We start from the raw sequence: 19,045 nt of genomic DNA, 5'->3' as shown, positions 1-19,045 counted from the left end.
GGGCAAGGTGCCGTTATTAATGCATTAGCAATATCATAATGCAGGAGCCGGATTTATATCTCTGTCCAGCCATAGAGATTTAGTCTCCTCTAAGTCGATTAACGTAAATTATGCGACGGTTCCTTTGAAAAGGACGCGATCTCTACCAGCAGACCCAGTGACATCGTTGTCGTGAGACCGTTAAACGTTAATCATCATTCCTTCCTTACAGGCCACAAGTAATATTTACAGTACAAATCTAGCGAGCTGCGTCCTCTGCTCGAGACGCAAAGAATATACCACCTCTCACTTCACGTAGAACAAAAATTCTATCTGGAAACCACGGTCAAGGAGAACATAAACGTTCTGAATCTATTGTTTCCAGCTTGAACGCCATTGTACCGAGTTTAATTTAGAAATGAACCACAATGTACATGACGGAAGAACAGATGTAAGTTACTGTTGTTACAGATTTGTGCATCGCATAGGAGCTTTTTAACGTCGGTGGCACATTTGGTGTTCTCAAACTGGAGTAATTATATTTGTACTAAATAAAAATGACGTGTGGCTAGGGCCTCCCGTCGGGTAGACCGTTCGCCGTGTGCAAGTCTTTCAATTTGACGCCACTTTGGTGATTTGCGCGTCGAAGGGGATGAAATGATGATAATGAGGACAACACAACACCCAGTCCCTGAGCGGAGAAATTTCCGACCTAGTCGGGAATCGAACCCGGGTCCGTGGGATTGACATTCTGTCACGCTGACCACTCAGCTACAGGGGGAGGACATATTTGTACTGACGAAATTAGAAAAGGAACTAAGAAGTGTGGTAGGTTGATGATGAATGACCCGTCGACTTCGGGATAGTTACAGTCGAAGAGCGAGATCGAATTACACAAGGATGGACGATAGAATTTTGCGTGATTATACGAGAGGAAGATGTCGAATCCAACTCAAGTGTTGTATAGAACTCGCGGCAACTCTAAATCAAGACTGTCACTCTGCGATTTTAATGTCAGTCCTAAAAAAAGCCGAATTAGAGAGGAGTAGATTATGTACCGAAATCGACTTTCATTCTGTCCCTCACTATTAAGTTTCTCTTAACAAAATGAACACAATACAACAGTGCATGTAAATTCATCAGTCACTCAAAAGTTACTATTATATTCGCATCAAACTATTGTCCGTCGCTGGAAGGTGAAAGTAAATGACTGCTGGACTTACCAAGACAGCGTTATTACACCACAAAAAGCTGGATTCGAGAACTGAGTAGCAATGTTCGTATTATTTCTAAACCGGTGAGGCAGTTATATTTGTCGTATTACACGTAACCTGTTGATCCACTAAAGAGACTGCCTACACTACGGTTGTTCGTCCTCTTCTGGGATCCTTACGAGATATGACTAACAGAGTACATCGAAAAGGTTCCGAAAAGGGCAGCTCGTCTTTTATCATCGCAAAGTAGCGGAGAGAGTATCGCGGAAATGATAAGAGAGTTGGGGTGGTAGTCATTAAAACAATGGCGCTTGTTTCGTTGCGACGAAATCTTTTCAGGAAATTTCAGTCACTAACTTTCTCCTCATAATGCGAACAAATTTTTTTGACTCCTATCTACGTAGGGAGAAATGACCATCGTAATAAAAAAAGGAAGGAAATATTTAGGTGTTCATTTTTCTTACTTACCACATATTACCGGAATCGCCGATAAATAGTGTGAAAGTGGTTGTATGATGTGTCTGCCAAATGACTAAGCGAGAATTGTGGCGTAATGATGTAGATGCAGGCAGATGTGGTTCCCTAAGAAGTGGCTCTGATAGCGCATTACATCCCCTATCTATTGTCCTTCCAACTGAAGCTTTGAGTTTTCACGGAAGTGTTGTGAATCAACTTACATGACAGTATCAGTCTGAAGTACAAAAATCTTGTAACACAGATTTTTTTTTTACCTAGATTAAGTAGCGTATCGACCCTCAGAAATCAACTAAGTAATTGGGAGCATCTCTGATCAAAGTCAATTTATTAACCTGGACGATGCAGGAACGACAACGTTGTGATCGTCGTGATGAGGTTTCAGGATAATCGCAATGTCTAAGTGATTGGATAATCGATTAAGAAAAAAACTCAAAATTAGATATTCCACTTTTAAATCTCGGAAGTTTCAGTTGTCGAAAGCTTCACCAGCCCTCTAAAGAGTGTATTGTTCAGAACTCACGCATGTTTCAGACATTTGATTTGAGACAAGATGTGATGGGTCAGTACAAAAAGGAAAAAAAAACTCAGAGCAATTATAATGCAGCCGGGTATCTTGAAAGCTTCATATTGCTGTAGTCATGATCCTGAAGACTGGTTTGATTCAGTTATTCACTCTAGGCTGTCCTGTGCAAGTCTCTTCATCTCCGCCTAACTATAGCAAAATGGTTCAAATAGCTCTGAGCACTATGGAACTTAACTTATGAGGTCATCAGTCCCCTTGAACTTAGAAGTACTTAAACCTAACTAACCTAAGGACATCACACACATCCATGCCCGAGGCAGGATTCGAACCTGCGACCATAGCGGTCGCGCGGTTCCAGACTGTAGCGCCTAGAACCGCTCGGCCTCTAGGGCCGGCAACTATAGCAACTTAAATCAATTAGAATCTGCTTATTATATTCAACAATTGGTCTCCCTTTATAGTTTTGTCACTCACTATCAGATTTATTCCTTGAAGCCTTAAGATGTTCCCTATCAGACGATCCCGTCTTTTAGTCATGTTGTGTCGTAACTTTCTTTTCTCTGTGTTTCGACTCAATGTATCTTTATTAACTATCCGAGTCAGTATTCAGCCTTCAGTATTCGTCTGTGGAACCTCATATAATCTTACGTCTGAGACCCAGCTGCATGCGGCACGGTTACCTATATTGCTGAGTCACGCACATCACCCTACCATGGCAAGCATAACAAATACAATTTACATTGAGGTGACAAAAGACATGAGATACCTCTTAATATCGGTCGGACTTCGTTTTTCCGGGGGTAGTGCATCAACTCGACCTGGTATGGACTCAAGTCGTTGGAAGTCCCCTGCAGAAATGTTGAGCCATTCTGCCTCTCTAGCCGTCCATAATTACGAAAGTGTCTCCAGTACAGGATTTTGTGCACAAAGTGAGGTCTCGACCCATAAACGTTCGATGGGATTCATGTCATTCAATTTGCGATGCCAAATAATTCGTTTGAATTATCCAGAATGTTCTTCAAACCAAACGCGAACAACTGTGGCCCGATGACGGCGCACTGCCATGCATAAAAATTCCATCGTTGTTTGGGTGTATGAAGTCCATGAGTGGCTGCAAATGGTCTCCAAGCAGACGAAAGTAACCATTTTCAGGCAACGATCAGTTCAGTTGGACTGGAGCACTCCTTCCATTCCATGTAAACACAGCCACACCATTATGGAGACACCACCAACTTGCACAGCGTCTTGTTAACAACTATGGCCCACAGTCGAACCATACCATCAGCTCTTACCAATTGAAAACTTGACTCATCTGACCAGGCCATAGTTTTCCAGTCGTCTTGGGTCCAACTGATAAGGTTACAAGCCCAGGAGAAGAGCTGTAGGCGATGTCATGCTGTTGGCAAAGGCACACTTGTCGGTCGTCTGCTGCACTAGCCCTAATGGATACTTCCGTCGTACGTCCTACATTCAATTCTGCAGTTATTTCATGCAGTGTTGCTTGTCTGTTAGTACTGACAACTTTATGCAAACGACGCTGCTCTCGATCGTCAAGTAAAGGCTGTTGGTCACTGCGTTGTACGTGGTATTCTCGGCACACTCTTGACACATTTGATCACCGAATAATGAATTCCCTAACGATTTCTTAAATGGTATTTACCAACCGTATAGTTCCAACTTCCATTCCGTGTTCAGAGTCTATTAATCCCCGCCCTGCAGCCATAATCACGTTGAGCATTTTTTCACTTGGATCAACTGAGTACGAATGGCAGCTCCGCCAATGCGCTGCCCTTTTATGCCTTGTGTACGTCATACCGTACTTTTGTCACCTCAGTGAATAAGATGAGGCTAACTGTGTCGTTTAGTGAAACACACAATCCCACCCTACCAAGCTCCAGAGTTCATCCAGAGTATGGATGAAGCATCATTCTACTATTTACAACGTATATCTAAATTCGGATGGGTAATTTCGATAGAAATAACATTATATTTCTCTCATCTTTCTTCTTTCTAATTCATAGCCTCGCATCTTCGTGACTTTTAAGATACACAACTGGATCGTAGATTCAATTTTAACGAGTACCCTCTTTAAGACCATGCTTACATCATTCCGATAAAGTAATTAGTCTCTCGGAGGTAATCCCATATAGGAAATGTGTGGAAGCCCTAAAGTTAAAAATCTTGAATTCATATTCGTCATGCGTTGTTCACGACATCCTACAACTACGAATTTAAGAGTGATAAAAGCTTTGATACTCATCCTTTCTTTTTGCTAAAAGATCAAGTTGTCGTAGTCCAGATACTGTCAGTGGTTATTACGTCGCAAATGGGCACGATTATTTTTCCCGCTCAATCTTTTAAGTAATCTCCACTTCAAAAATTTAAAAAAATATTAGTGCTGTCACTGTTCCTCTCATTCCTCGCTTATGTAGAGTTTCAAATAAACTTGAGGAAGAATGGAGGGAGCGTGGGAAAAAGATGTCCAATACGTTTATGTCCGACCACGAGTCTTCGGTACTTGCCCTCAGACTTCTTATACGAAATGAACGTTGGAGGCGTTAGAACCTTTCTCTGGGCTGTCGCTGGAGTTCTGAACTTCCTAAATGGCATTTTGCGAAAAGATTGTCTTCCTTCTTCTAAGAACTCGTGTCTAAGCTCCCCGAGCATTTCTGTATTGCTCTTCTACTGACCAAATCGACTGGTGATAAACTCACGCTTCTGAATTCCGTCGATATTCTCCTATAATCCTACCTGACGATGATTCTTAACACTCTAAAATGCTTAGAAACGGATAGCACAGGCGTTCTGTACATGGTCTCCTTTACACACTAACTCATAAAAATTGTCCGGACACTCGTATGTAACGCGGAATCGACCACTGGATGTCACTAGAGGCGGACTCGCCAGTAAAAAAGCAGGTGGAGAGTATCGTGTTGTCAGTAGAGAAGCAATAAGAGTAGAATAGGTCGATCAGCAGATGACAGTGACTTCAAACGTGGACTAGTCACTGGATGTCACTTTCGTAATAAATCCGACAGCGACATTTCAATCCTTATAAAGCTGCCTAATTCGGATGTTGGTGATGTGAATGTGATGCAGAAACGCGAAGGGGCAATCAGATCTAAACCAAGATCAGCCAGGTCTCACTTACTATCGGACAGGGACAGTCGAACATTTCTGGGTAATTGTAAAAAATCTCACGAAGGCGGAATCACTTGTGAGTTCCGAAGTGCGAACAGTAGTCCAGCCAACATAATGACCGCGCTTAGGGAATTAAAAAGACTTGGCTACGACGGTCAAGCCACACAGTTATGTGAGCTATAATGAGTGACGCTTGAGACAGTGTAAATAGCGATGCTGCTGTGTCCAGTGGATGCCTGGAAATGACTGATTTGGATTGATAAATCACTCTATATCCTGTGACAGTCCGTTGGAAGGATTTAGGTTTGTTGAATGCCTGGAGAACATTATCTGCCATCATGTATGGTAGTAATAGTGAAGTACAGAGGTGGTGCTATGGCATGGGCGTTTTTTTAGAGGTTATGAATTTGTTCCATTATTATGTCTAAGAAGAAACTAAATGCCGAAGAAGATCACTACGTTTTACAGGCTTGTGTAGTATCAACAGCATCGGTAGAGGATTCGTCCGATGAGTGACTGAGTAAGACGATACAGCCTGCCATAAAGCAGCATCTGAGAGGCAATGGTCCTTAGACAGTAACATGGACGGGCCTGCCCAGAGTCCCGACCTGAAATCAACGGAACACCTTTCTAATGGGTCAGTTCACGATTTTGCTCCAGACCCTAGCATCTAACCTTACTATCTTCTCTGGTTTCAGCTCTGGGGGGAAAAAATAGGCCGCTATTCGTCTACAGATTTACAGCCACCTCATTGAAAGCGTCCCGAGCAGAGTTCAAGCCATCACAATGGCGAAGGGTGGACCGCTTTATGCTAATATCCACTAAAAGGTGTCCGAATACTTTTATCAGGCGCTGTAGATGCGACAGTCTTTATGACTCTCCTAGTAAAACGTAGTAAGCCATTCAGTTTCCTTGCAACACAATTTGTGTGTTCGTTCCGGTGCACGCAGTTGCGCAATGTTATGTCTAGACAGATTACCCTATCACGTGATGGAAGATGCGACACAGAGATACAGCAACGGATGAGGCAGGGAAGGACGGCTATCCAAAAATTAGACGCTGTTCTTTAGTTCACAAAAATGATTTGAAAGGTTAAAATTCATTTACACAAATTAATCGTTGAACCAGTAACAAGCTATGGTAGTGAGTGCCTGGATCCCACAGAAGGAAATAGAAAGAGACTTAGAATTTTAGAAATGGATCACTTGAAAAGAGCCTGTAGAATTTTCCGACTTCATCACGTAAGAAATGAGAAAATAAGAGAAAGGAAAAAGACTCATTATAGCATTACTGATAAAATAGAAGAAAGACAGTTAGAATGGTTTGAGCATGTAAAATGAATGGATGAAGTCAGATGACCCAACAACGTAACTTCATGACAACCTACTGGAAGGAGAAGAAGAAGACGACGAAAAGTGCGGCCAAGTGTTATCCAGGAAGCGGTGGAGAGAAGAGGAATGGAAGAGGATGAGGAAGAATAGCGAGATCATGACATATGGCGACAGAGATGCGACAGTTGTAGGACCCCCGCAACGAGAAGAGTAGATTAAATTCTTCTTTCTGAATTATGCTGGATAGCATAAAATAATATATATTCGCACATTACAGGCATATTCCTCTTTCCCATCCGCATTTACTTACAACTATCGACGTTCAAAATAAGTTACCATTCATTGAACCAAATGTGTGCAAGTCATCTTGCCCCCCCCCCCCCCTACAGTCACTTAACGAAGACACTTTACTGTACACAGTAACGTTGCCAGCAAACAACCTCAGATTGCCGTCGACAGACTGCTGCCTACCGTGTGATTATAACTACTTACAGAAGTCCAGTGTGGGCTGCAATTATCGAATGACAGCCAAACTTGGGAGATACGTTAATGTGCAATTTACGATGGAAAAAAATAATTCCAATTTGGCCACCAGTTGCAAATCTGGCTCTGTGGATGATAGAAAGACGGATAGAAACATTTCTATATGTAATGTTTAGGAACGGGACGTGGCGGAAAAGATTAAAAAAAGTGAGGAAGAATAATGTCGATATTTATTATTACCTGGCGTTTTCATAATTCGTTCAGTGTGCGCACCAGAAACATCGACGAGATGCTGCACCCGTAAAATACGTGATCAACAGTTGCTCGCAGCAGTTCCGGTCAATTCTGAACAATGTGTTCCTGTATATTGGCCTTCAGATCAGGTAGAGATCGAACGTGTCCCTGGTAAACGAGTTCTTTTAGATATTCCCAGGGCAAAATGTCACATGGATTCATATCAAGGTATCTTGCAGGCCATGCGTCTGGAAAACCTCTTGAGATAACACGTTCATGGAATTTTGCATTAAGCAGATCTTTCATTGGGCGGGCGTCATGAGGTGTTGCCCCATCTAGGATTAAAATCATGGTTTCCACATAGTTGCGCTCCTGTAAAGCAGAAATCACATGCTGGAAAACGAGAACTCGGTAAAAGGGCATCACGGTACACCTGATAGGCTCTCTGGTTGTATTCTCTTCAAAGAAGAACGGGCCGACAGTAAAGGTGCTTGTGAATCCACACCACACAGTCACATACGGCGAGTGCAGTGGATCGTCGTGTACATCATGCGGTTTAGCAATGCCCCTAATTCTACAGTTCTGTATATTCACTGCAACCTGAAGTACAAAATGTGCCTCGTCACTCCATAGAATATCGCCCAGCCAAGTGTTTTGAAAGGAGGATATAAGATGAACACAAACAGAAGCAAAACGAGGATAATGGAATGTAGTCGAATTAAATCGGGTGATGCTGAGGGAATTAGATTAGGAAATGAGACACTTAAAGTAGTAAAGGAGTTTTGCTATTTGGGGAGCAAAATAACTGATAATGGTCGAAGTAGAGGAGATATAAAATGTAGACTGGCAATGGCGAGGAAAGCGTTTCTGAAGAAGAGAAATTTGTTAACATCGAATATAGATTTAAGTGTCAGGAAGTCATTTCTGAAAGTATTTGTATGCAGTGTGGCCATGTATGGAAGTGAAACATGGACGATAAATAGTTTGGACAAGAAGAGAATAGAAGCTTTCGAAATGTGGTGCTACAGAAGAATGCAGAAGATTAGGTGGGTATATCACATAACTAATCAGGAGGTATTGAATAGAATTGGGGAGTATAGAAATTTGTGGAACAACTTGAAAAGAAGAGGGGATCGCTTGGTAGGACATATTCTGAGGCATCAAGGGATCACCAATTTAGTATTGGAGGGCAGCGTGGAGGGTAAAAATCGTAGAGGAAGACCAAGAGATGAATACACTAAGCAGATTCAGAAGGATGTAGGTTGCCGTAGGTACTGGGAGATGAAGAAGCTTGCACAGGATATAGTAGCATGGAGAGCTGCATCAAACCAGTCTCAGGACTGAAGACCACAACAACAACAACATGTCATTAGCTTCGATCCGTGCCAGGCATATTCAGAACGTTTCTGCGGATGATAAGGTTCCGTTGCTGCACCGTTTGGAACTTGTACTAGTACCAGTCCTAAATAGATAGCAAAATGTTCAGTACCGTTCACCATGGGACGGACAGTTCTCGTGACACTGCACGAACACTAACACTACCCGTGCTTCACTGTCAATTACAGCAACAGTAACCTCGTCAATAACTTCCACTGGAATAATATGCTTTCCTCTTCCAGGTGCCACACAAGCTCGCCCGTGTATTCAAATCTTCTTTAAACCATTTAATGACGTCGGTCGTCTCCTCATAACATTTAGGTGGCGATACGCTCTCAATGCAGCACTGTAATTGTTTCGGTTCATATGAAACAATTTCACAAACAGCGCACGGTTTCTCTTCTCGACAGCCATACTGTTCACTCACGTTAAAGCTCTTCAGATGACAGCGAGGATGTCACACCATCATACAAATGGCGTAAAGCGCCAGATTGCCACCTGGCGGCCAAACTTGGAACTAATTTTTTTCCAGCATAAATCGGTTCCGCGTTAATGCATTAGTATATGTACCAAGTTCCACTGTCATACAATAATTACGGCCCACACTGGACCTCTTCGAGTAACTGTACTTTAATTATAACCACCCTGACATGGAGAGCAGGAATATCACAACTCTTTCCTTGGGCATTCCGAACGTTACCTTTCTCCCTGACGCGCGCTCGCCGTCCAGGACAATGTATTTGGTTCTATTAGTCAACAAGACTTCGAGCCAGTCACTTATCTGAGAGCGGTTCTGCTTCTTAGCGTGCGTCCATGGCTCACAGGACATTGTACGTAAAAGGGGCGAGTAATGTAGAGCACGAGCGTTGCTTCTAAATCACTCTCACTTTTGGATAGCATCTTTCCTCTCTAGGGTATTAGCCATAATTGTTCTTGTAATGTGCTTAACTGGTGTCGAATAGCTGTAATATGTAACAAGAATTTTTTTACATTTATTTCTCTTTATTAATAATTCATCACTTAATTAACTAAATGAATCGTTTCTTTACACATTACAAGTGAAAATTAAGTTACACAAAGAAAAAAAACGCATACATTTTGTTAGCATTTTTAATGTACCTAATATACACTGGCGTGTACCTAAAATACCCTGGTGTGTGAAAATTAAGGACGAAATTAACCTTCGCCTCTCCATTCTATAGCACTTGGCTTACCAAACGATCATGTTTGATTATATTCCTGGGTGGATCACGTGTTCCCATCTCTCACTATATGTGGGTACGTTCATCATTGTTGCATATGATACTTCTATTGGACCAGATGTTATGATATGTGGAGGCATAATGTTGCATGGGCGTACTGACATCCAAATCTTTGAACACGGTGCAGTTACCAAACAACGTTATTGTGACGCTGTTCTCCTTCCCCACGTGAGTCTTTTCAGAGCTGAATTCTGTCGTGACTTCATTTTTATGGATGCAACCGCATCGTGTAGAGTAGGTGGAGATGCTTTTGGTACATCTACATACACATACATTCTCTGCAACCCACCATAGGGTGAGTGGCGGAGAGTACCTTGCACCACTACTAGTCATTTCCTTTCCTGTTCCACTCGTAAATAGAGTGTATGAGAAACGACTGTCTGTATGCCTAGGTATGAGCACTAATCTCTCTAATCTTATCTTCTTGGTCCTTACGCGAAATGTACGTTGGCGACAGTAGAATCGTTCCGAAGTCAGCCTTAAATGCCGGTCCTCTAAATTTTTCTCAGTAGTGCTCTTCGAAAAGGAAGTCGTCTTCGCTCCAGTGATTCCCATTTGAGTTCCCAAAGCGTCTTCTTAGCTCTTGCGTGTTGTTCGAACATACCGGTAATAAATCTAGCAGCCCGACCCTGAATAGCTTCGATGTCTTCCTTTACTAGGACCTGGTTGGATTGCAAAACACATGCAGCACTCAAGAATAGTTCGCACTAGTGTCCAATATGCGGCCTCCTTTGCAGATGAGCCATACTTTCCTAAAACTCTCTCAATAAACCGAAGTCGATCTTTCGCCTACCCTTCTACAGCCCTTACAAGCTCGTTCCATTTCATATCGCTTTGCCGCGTTACGCTTATATACTTAAACGAGAGGATACTCAGCGAATGGACTGGCCTGCTCGTCCCCCGACTTAAATCCCATGGAGCGCATTTGGGATGCTTTGGGGAGCTGTATTACAGCACATCCAAGTGCACCAACAACCATCGAAAGTTGTCAGTCGCGCTGGTGGAGGAATGGCGCGCCATGCCCTACCACAATAACTGTTTAGCAACCTTATGGTCAACATGGCAGCACGTTGCAGAACATGTATTGCCGCCCGTGATGGTAAAAGACCCCATAAAGAACCACGTCCCGTCTTTTTTAATGTCCAGGGAACCATCATAAATCGCGGTGCCTTCAGTAAAATTGTTATCTTTGAGTAGAAGTGTCATTTCAGTTAGTCTTACTGCGTTTTTCTTTCAGTTATCGTACGTTCAAAATCGTTCAAATGGCTCTGAGCACTATGGGACTTAACATCTGAGGTCATCAGTCCCTTAGAACTACTTATACCTGACTAATCTAAGGACATCACACACATCCATGCCCGAGGCAGGATTCGAACCTGCGACCGTAGCGGTCGCGCGGTTCCAGACTGAGGCACCTAGAACCGCTCGGCCACCCCGGTCGGCAATTGGCATATGTACTGCACTGTAGCAGTTCTTTCTAAGTATGGTGCGAGTTTCATCGAGCTATGGTACTTGACAGTGACACATCATGCGGGACTTACTTTCGTCCTTAACTTTTGCTCACAAGTATTTGGTAATGACACCTTTATCTGCTGGAAGCACAAAGAAATCGAAATATAGAACCGAACTTAACAAGATGTCCGTATTGTGTTTGCAGACGCCGCCGCCATGAAGCCCGCAGCAGCACTTGTCGCCGCCACCCTTCTCATCGCCGTCATCCTGTTCCACAGGTAAGGACTTCACTTCTGCGTAGAATATGCCTTACGGATTGTTATAGTACCTCTCTTCTGAATATTTTGCTTCATCGTTCTCATATCGTGGGCGAGTCCCTTGATTATTACTTTTAGAATCGGTAAGGGCATCAATAAACTATAATCTTGAGGCCTTCCAGAAGTGCTAGACACATGATATTCGGTCTGTTTTGCAGGTCACACGTAGAAGAAATCGCGAATTTACGAAGAATTAGTTTTCTTCTTTATTTGGCCAGTTGGTTCTGTCAGGTTTTACTGGGATATAACTGACATACCTCGGGTACTCCCACTGCTTGTTTAAGAGTGAAAGAAAGAAAAACGTTGTAGTCTCTTTCGTGGCGTATCCAATCCGGTATGAACTGCTATCATGTTTTACAAACCAAACGTAAAATACTCCGTAACGATGTAAGCTGCCGGTGTCCAGTACCGTTTCTGTCTGTCGCAGCTTAAGGTGACGTATTCCTCCTGTCGAAAATTTCTCCAGAATAGTTTTCGAAAGATTTTTTTCTATTGTTTGCATGCGAGAGAACGTGATAAGGTATATATCGAAGTTTTAAGTCTTTAAGACGTGTTTCATTCTAACAGAATACAGCGGCGTGAGAAGTTAGCGTAATCCTTTGGAGTAGTTTTCGATCACCACGCTATGTTCAAAACTCGGCATCAGTCTATGATACGTGATTCTGTGGCAAGAATGGAAGACACGATTTGCGAAAAGCTAGTTTCTGATGATACGACTCCAGATCTTGGAAACAGTTGATAAACACGACGAATACTCCTGCAAGGAGCTATGCGAACAGCGTGTGTTGCGAATACCGTAATATCTCGAGTGTATGGTATGAGAAACAGGACCGCATACTTGACAACGAGAATGATGGGTGCAAGTAAAGCATATAGGCGCACGCAACACGTCTCGAAATTCAGATGAACTCACGTTTTTTTGAGTCTTCAGTTTCTGGGAAACTTTATTCCTCTTGGAGAGGACGAGTATTCCCACTAAGCTGGTCACTATACTCCTCAGGCAAACTTGGAGTACTTACACTTCATTATGTTTTGGTATCACTCTTTGTATAAGGATACTGGAACTCAGAATTCAGTGTTGCGTAAATACATCGACGGAAGTACTCACTGACTTATAGCCGTAGCAAATATCCAAAGACGAATGCCAGACTGCAGTATCTTGCAACGAGCGATCATTTCAAGAACTTCGTAAATTTGCGGCTAAAACTTCAGAAGTAAGGTGTTCAGTTTCAGCTACCTATGAATACTATCCGTATGACAAATTCTTGTAAATGAAAGCTCGATACATATGGATCATGTGAGCTTTCAGGGATCAGTTTTCTACAAAGATCAGGCGCTTATCATGGCGTTATGGTTTAGCTAGAGATCACAAAAAAAGTAAGATAATCTCGAGAAATAGCCGTTAGTCGTTATAAAGGAGTTTTACGATAGTATTCTACCATCCCGAGACTTCCAGGAACAGCCTTATACTATTCATGTCTTTAGAGTGGAAAATTATAGACTCTAGAGGATACTTGGGTACAGGAAGAAATGATTGGAAGCAAATATTTCAGCGGTGTGAGGTCTCAAATGAGCAATGTGCTTGCGACACCCTTCTGCAAACTTCTTACTTTTCATTAAAAAAGAAATTCTTGCCGCATCGATACTGGTAGCAATACTTTGAAAAGTAATAGACAGTGGTTTACGATGTGACCACTGCCTGTATTTACAGTTCGTGACTGGATTTTTTAGACACGGCTTACTCGTTACAAGAAGCTAGAGACATATTTGATGACGCTGTATTTGATTCCCAGAAGTCCGATTGAAGTACAGGGTAGCGTTTTCCAGTAGGCGTCATACTAGTTGAAAGGAAGAGTAATTGTTTCATACGAGCCACTGAGGGCTGGCCAAAGTCCTCAAGAAGGAATTGTTCGTAAAGTGAACTGAAGCAGGTGGGGTCTTATCGCGTGCGACAAGATTCATTCATATCATTCGTCAGCTCGTCGTTGAAGGCGATACAGCCACCTCTCAGCGTTTTAGGAATTTTTTAGGATTTTGCAGCATATGGTTGCATTTACTTAATAGTTTCATAATTAAATTAATGTATTAAGAAGAACTGCTGTTTTAGTAATACTTGATGATATCTGATTGACTGTTGTATGAAATCAATTTGCTGGTTTGCGCATAGTTTAAATAATATATGACTGAAATCACTTACTGTTAGGAATTTTCTTTGAAGGTGGCTGGAGAATGAATCATAATTAAATCACATACGAATTACGGAAGTTACAAACTTTTTATTTGTCTTAATTATGAGGAACCAGAACTTCGAGGGCATGTGTGCCAATATTTTCCCATAATATTACTCTTTACTGCGCCGATGGTGATAATAAGATATTTTTAAATGCGTCGTTTTCAGCGGTAGTCTTCACTAAGTCATCGACTGATCGATTGTGCCATTATATTTAACATTAGCGTGTCCCTTAATCTACATAAATTGTACCCTCTTCCTTGTTGGCTTTCATAAAGTCCCTTAGCAGTGCAATAGTTTCCTTGCGAAGGGCGGGTGGGCGGTTGTCTGCATATCTTGAAGCAAGCTTCTACTATCTGTTAAAATGAAAATGTTTTTTACTGTGAGGTACTGCAATTAATGTAAAGCTGCAAGATAAACTAGAATATTTACTGAGGGTATACCAGGGTAGAAATTTTTAGTCAAATTTTTTTATTGGCTTAAACTGTTGCTTAGAGAACCTATTTTTAAGAGTTACACATGTAAAGTGTGTCGTAAATGTCAATAAGCTTTGAAACCGCGATTTACTGCATGGGGGTCTGGAGCATCCGAGCGATCGAATGCAATCGATGTAATACTATAATAGTTTCCAACGGAACAGGGGTCCGACAGTATCAAAGAGGGCATTAGTATCAACTAAAATATAATTCTCAGTAACATTTCTCCTCGTAAAATATTTCGTCTATGGTAAACAGTCTAAAGCATTTGCTTGTCTCGCACCTGCTTAACTTGTTATTTCGGTTGTTTGAAAAAGACAAACAAACGTATTTATACTGGTAGATGTTCGCAGAGTAATCCAGATAGTGCAAAAACGTTTTGATTGGTAAGCGAAACCCAGTTAATGGATATCATTTTGTTAAAATGAGAGAGTTTCGACATCGGCTCAAAAAAGACGAACTGCACTGTGCTGGCATTGCCGATTAAAGGTTTGTTCAGTTTCAGTGTTAGAAAACCCAAGTTAAAACGCTAGTTTTCTCGAAACAACATTTTTCACGTTTGCTATAACTCATGAAATATACATGCATTTACATTATTCCTTTATGGTAACTTGTGAGTCGACGTTTTTTGTATTGTAGTACGAAGTTCTTTCGCGATATATTTTAATTTCGATTTTTGGTGCATGTTTTTATAACGAATTTTTTGTCGAAAAAAATTCATTGTTAGTTCAGAGTACCACCATTCTGTTAAAAACCATTCTTTGAAATGTCCATACGTACTACATTTTTGAAGTTTTGTTCTAGATTGAAAATTGTGACGTTCAGAGCTCCCACCTACCGCGCTCGCATTCCACGAAGGCCTTTCGTCGATGTCGTTTAGTGTCTTCATGGTGCAAGTTTTTTACTCAAAAAAAGCGTAATACGATCTTAAGGGTGTGCAATAGAGGTATAAAGTCAGTTTTGTAATTTTTTTGTTACTTTATTGAAAAATCATGAAAGTCGGTTCGAAAGTCGAGCCTCACCCTGGTCTAGTCCCTTAAAAACACAACCCACTGGGACACTGCCTGGGGTTTGGGAACTGTCAGTATATATCCCGAAATACCCCTGGAAAATATCAGCAATACGTATTTTCAGAATGAGATTTTCTCTCTGCAGCGTGTGTGCGCTGATATGAAACTTCCTGGGAGATTAAAACTGTGTGCCGGACTGAGACGCAAACTCGGGATGTTTGCCTTTTACAGGCAAGTGCTGCCAGGAAGTTTCAATGCGTATTTTTACTGTTGTGGTACGGCAAATGTTACTGTTCCCCCTAGAAGAAAAATAAGTAAAAACCTGAATTGTTGATAATTTCCCAGTATATTTCCAAGAATAGGGTGTAGAGAGAGCCGGTGGAGCAATAATTACACCCGTATCATGAACAACGCGTACAAGCAATGGAGAACACAGAAAGCAGTTTTGTCGAGGATTATATAATAACGTAAACGATGATACTGGAAGACCCTACTTTGAACAGCTCCCAAAGCTTGAGTTGTTGGTATAAGATGTGTGTTGTGTAGCTCATTAAAAAAACTAAATATTCATTACTATCATCAGTCCTCGGTTTAGGATTCTCTGCTCTATGCATAATTTTGATCATATAGGTTTGGGACATCTTGTACGATACAAGATACTAGTATTGGAATTCACGAGGGACGTTCAATAAGTAATGCAACACAGTTTTTTCTCGAACATTACCGGTTGTAAAACGCGGAAATTTGATGCGGGACGTCGTGGAATAATACCGCTCCAACATCTGTAGTTTCATAAAGTTCTGATTGGTGGTGGTGCTATACGTAGCCTTCAAAGTGGCGTCTGCTAAGTAGACGCACTCCAAGGAGAGAGATGTCACTGAGTTTCTTTTGGCGAAAAACCAGAGCATCGCTGATTTTCGATGGTGACTGCAGAATGTCTGCTATTTCTGTTCCACAAACGACGTCTTACAATTACTTAAGTCGATAACAACATAGCAGCTGATGAACATGCGAGCACTTTTGAAAACTGTATATATTTTAGAAAGTGTGAAACACAAAAGTTTGATCTTTAGTTCGAAGATTAGTTTAATGCAGCTTTGCGTAATATTGTATTCTGTGCAAACAACTTCATCTCTGCATAACTACTACAACCTATATCCATTTGAACCTGCTTATATGTTCAAGCCATTGTCTCTCTCTGAAACTTACAGCCCCCCCCCCCCCCGCCCCTGCCACCCCCCCACACACGCTTCCTTTCATTTCCAAAGTGACGATTCCTTGCTGGCTCACAATGTGTCCTGTCAACCGATCTCTTAGCTCGAGTCAACATATGCGACAACTTTATTTTTTCTCCAATTCGATTCAGTACCTCACTCATTAGTTATTCTAGATAGCCACCTAACTTTTTCAACATTCTTCTGTAGCGCTGCATTTTGAAAGCGTCCATGATCCGCTTTTGTAAATTGCTTATTGTCCACTTTTCACTCCCGTACTAGGCTACCTTCATAAAAGATTTCCTAACATGCTATTGCCAGTCTGCATTTTATATCCTCTGTATTTTGGCCATCAACGTTATTTTGTTGCACAAAATGCAGAACTGATCAACTACTTTTAATGTTCTATTTTTTTTAAACTAATTCCCTCAGTATCACCTGATTTAAGTCGACTACATTCCATTACTCTTGTTTTGTTGGTATTCATGTTATAACGCGGATATTTCACAAATTTTTCTTTCTGTCAGAGCGGAAGCCAACCCAATATCCCGGTCTTGCGAAGGGGCTAACTGTGTCGTCGATCTGACACGTTGCGAATACGGTGAAGTGACGGACTTCTTCGGACGCAAAGTCTGCGCCAAGGTATGTATGGCTTGATAGTCTAGTTGTTATCTCAAGTGTCAAATTCTCTGTGCTGAGTTTTCATGTAGATCGTAGTCCATGTAGGTAACGGAAATAGCCCTATATGGCTGGCACATTTTTCATTTACATCTGCAAAATCGTTCACCATGGCAGGGCTTAAAATGCCTCTTTTTGCTTTCAAGATATCGTGCCAGTAGTTATTAGACATATATTTCAGGCGTTTTCTTTATTTCAGGATCAGCTGAGGTTACGAGGAGTTCCATCACTATAATTTTAATTATTGTCACATTAATCATTTGCCTTTCTACTTATTTTTCAGAGCTGGTGCTACTAGGTGTGTGAAGACTAAGCAGTATCATTTATTTTCTTTTCCTTTGCAGTTAGTAAGGTGTACGTGCTATTTGGACCTTGGAAACATTTTTCGTCAATAACATTGTATGTCACCTTCGCTCTCTCTTTGTGTTTTCGCAGGTGAATTGCATGCAGTTTAAGATGAACTTCTGAACAAGGCGGAAGGTACACAGCAGCTGGCATAAGATCACTAATAAAAATTTATTATTTTTTATTTGGCATGATTTAATTCAGCAACAGCCTAAACGATAAATTCTAAAAGCTTGCCATTCCTTGCAGAAAAATAGTCACAGTTCATTAAGAGATTTCGTTGGGGCGGGTGGGTGTGGCGGTATGCTAGGGGGTGGGGTGGGAGGACGTCATTGTATCCTTCATTGTATTTTACCACGCAGGTGATTACTGTGTCTCGACAATATCCAAAGCTTGAAATTTAGGAGGGCTCGAAAGACAATTTATTTCACTTCTGTTCTCAACAAAGTAACGTTTGTCAGTCGTTCATGCGGGCAAATTTTCGACTTGGAAGATACAGGGCACGATTCCTATGTTATAGATAGAACATAGTAGTCTAAAATGATTCTTTGCACCACACTATGACTTGAGAATGACCGTAGAACCCCCTGTAGACTACAGTATGTCAGCCTGAATCATTAAACAGCATCCCATATTTCGTGATTCGCTTTATACGATAAGAGAGTGTGTTTTCCTCCATATTTCGTGATTCGCTTTATACGATAAGAGAGTGTGTTTTCCTCCATACATAAATACAGCTCATGGAAGTGAACAATGTATAGTTTACCTGTCGCAGCACTGTTCATGGTTCCAAAGAGCAGTATCCCAAGTTTAGTTGTCATTAGACTCAGTGAAGCTCCGGGCTTTTCTTTACCATAATCTTGACGCAGTCCAAGTAGCTTTTCCTGTTACCGCCTTCGCCTATACTGTCTTCAAACCAGACGATGCCGAGCTTAGTGTCTGATCAACAGTCGCTGAAGCTATACGGATACTATTTCTCTAAAATTACTCCTCTTGTTATATTGACATGGGTTACTAGAGGTTTTACAGTAACAGCTCTGCTACGAGTAATTCATACTTGCAGCTACCGTCTCACTTTATTCGTTGAAACTATGCTCTCTAGGCAAAAACTGAATTCAGCATGAACTTTACTTTTACTTACACTACCACACTAATTTTTACATGAAATCAGTACAGTGCTCCGGGCGGGTATGTGAACTGCAGATATTCGTAACAGGTTTGTGACATTTGTCACGGGTACGCCAACTATGCAATTGGTGACAATTTGCCTTCGTTGTGATTCAAGTAACCCCTACATGATAG

At 41.5% G+C, this 19,045-nt stretch overlaps 1 protein-coding gene across 2 annotated transcripts in view; it reads left to right on the top strand.

Annotated features, from left to right (window-relative positions):
- The window catches only part of LOC126187429 (neuroparsin-A), a 147,825-nt gene that overhangs the window by 98,119 nt on the left and 30,661 nt on the right, over window positions 1-19,045 (top strand). For both annotated transcript variants that reach the window (XM_049928502.1, XM_049928503.1), the window contains 2 exons: window positions 11,679-11,751; window positions 17,248-17,362. In XM_049928502.1, coding sequence (XP_049784459.1) covers window positions 11,690-11,751; window positions 17,248-17,362 — 177 coding nt within the window. In that variant the 5' untranslated portion in view covers window positions 11,679-11,689. The remainder of the gene's footprint in view (window positions 1-11,678; window positions 11,752-17,247; window positions 17,363-19,045) is intronic.

Source organism: Schistocerca cancellata, chromosome 5, assembly GCF_023864275.1.
Source record: "Schistocerca cancellata isolate TAMUIC-IGC-003103 chromosome 5, iqSchCanc2.1, whole genome shotgun sequence".
NCBI classification, from domain to species: Eukaryota; Metazoa; Arthropoda; class Insecta; order Orthoptera; family Acrididae; genus Schistocerca; species Schistocerca cancellata.
This window is presented reverse-complemented; position numbering and strand designations above follow the sequence as displayed.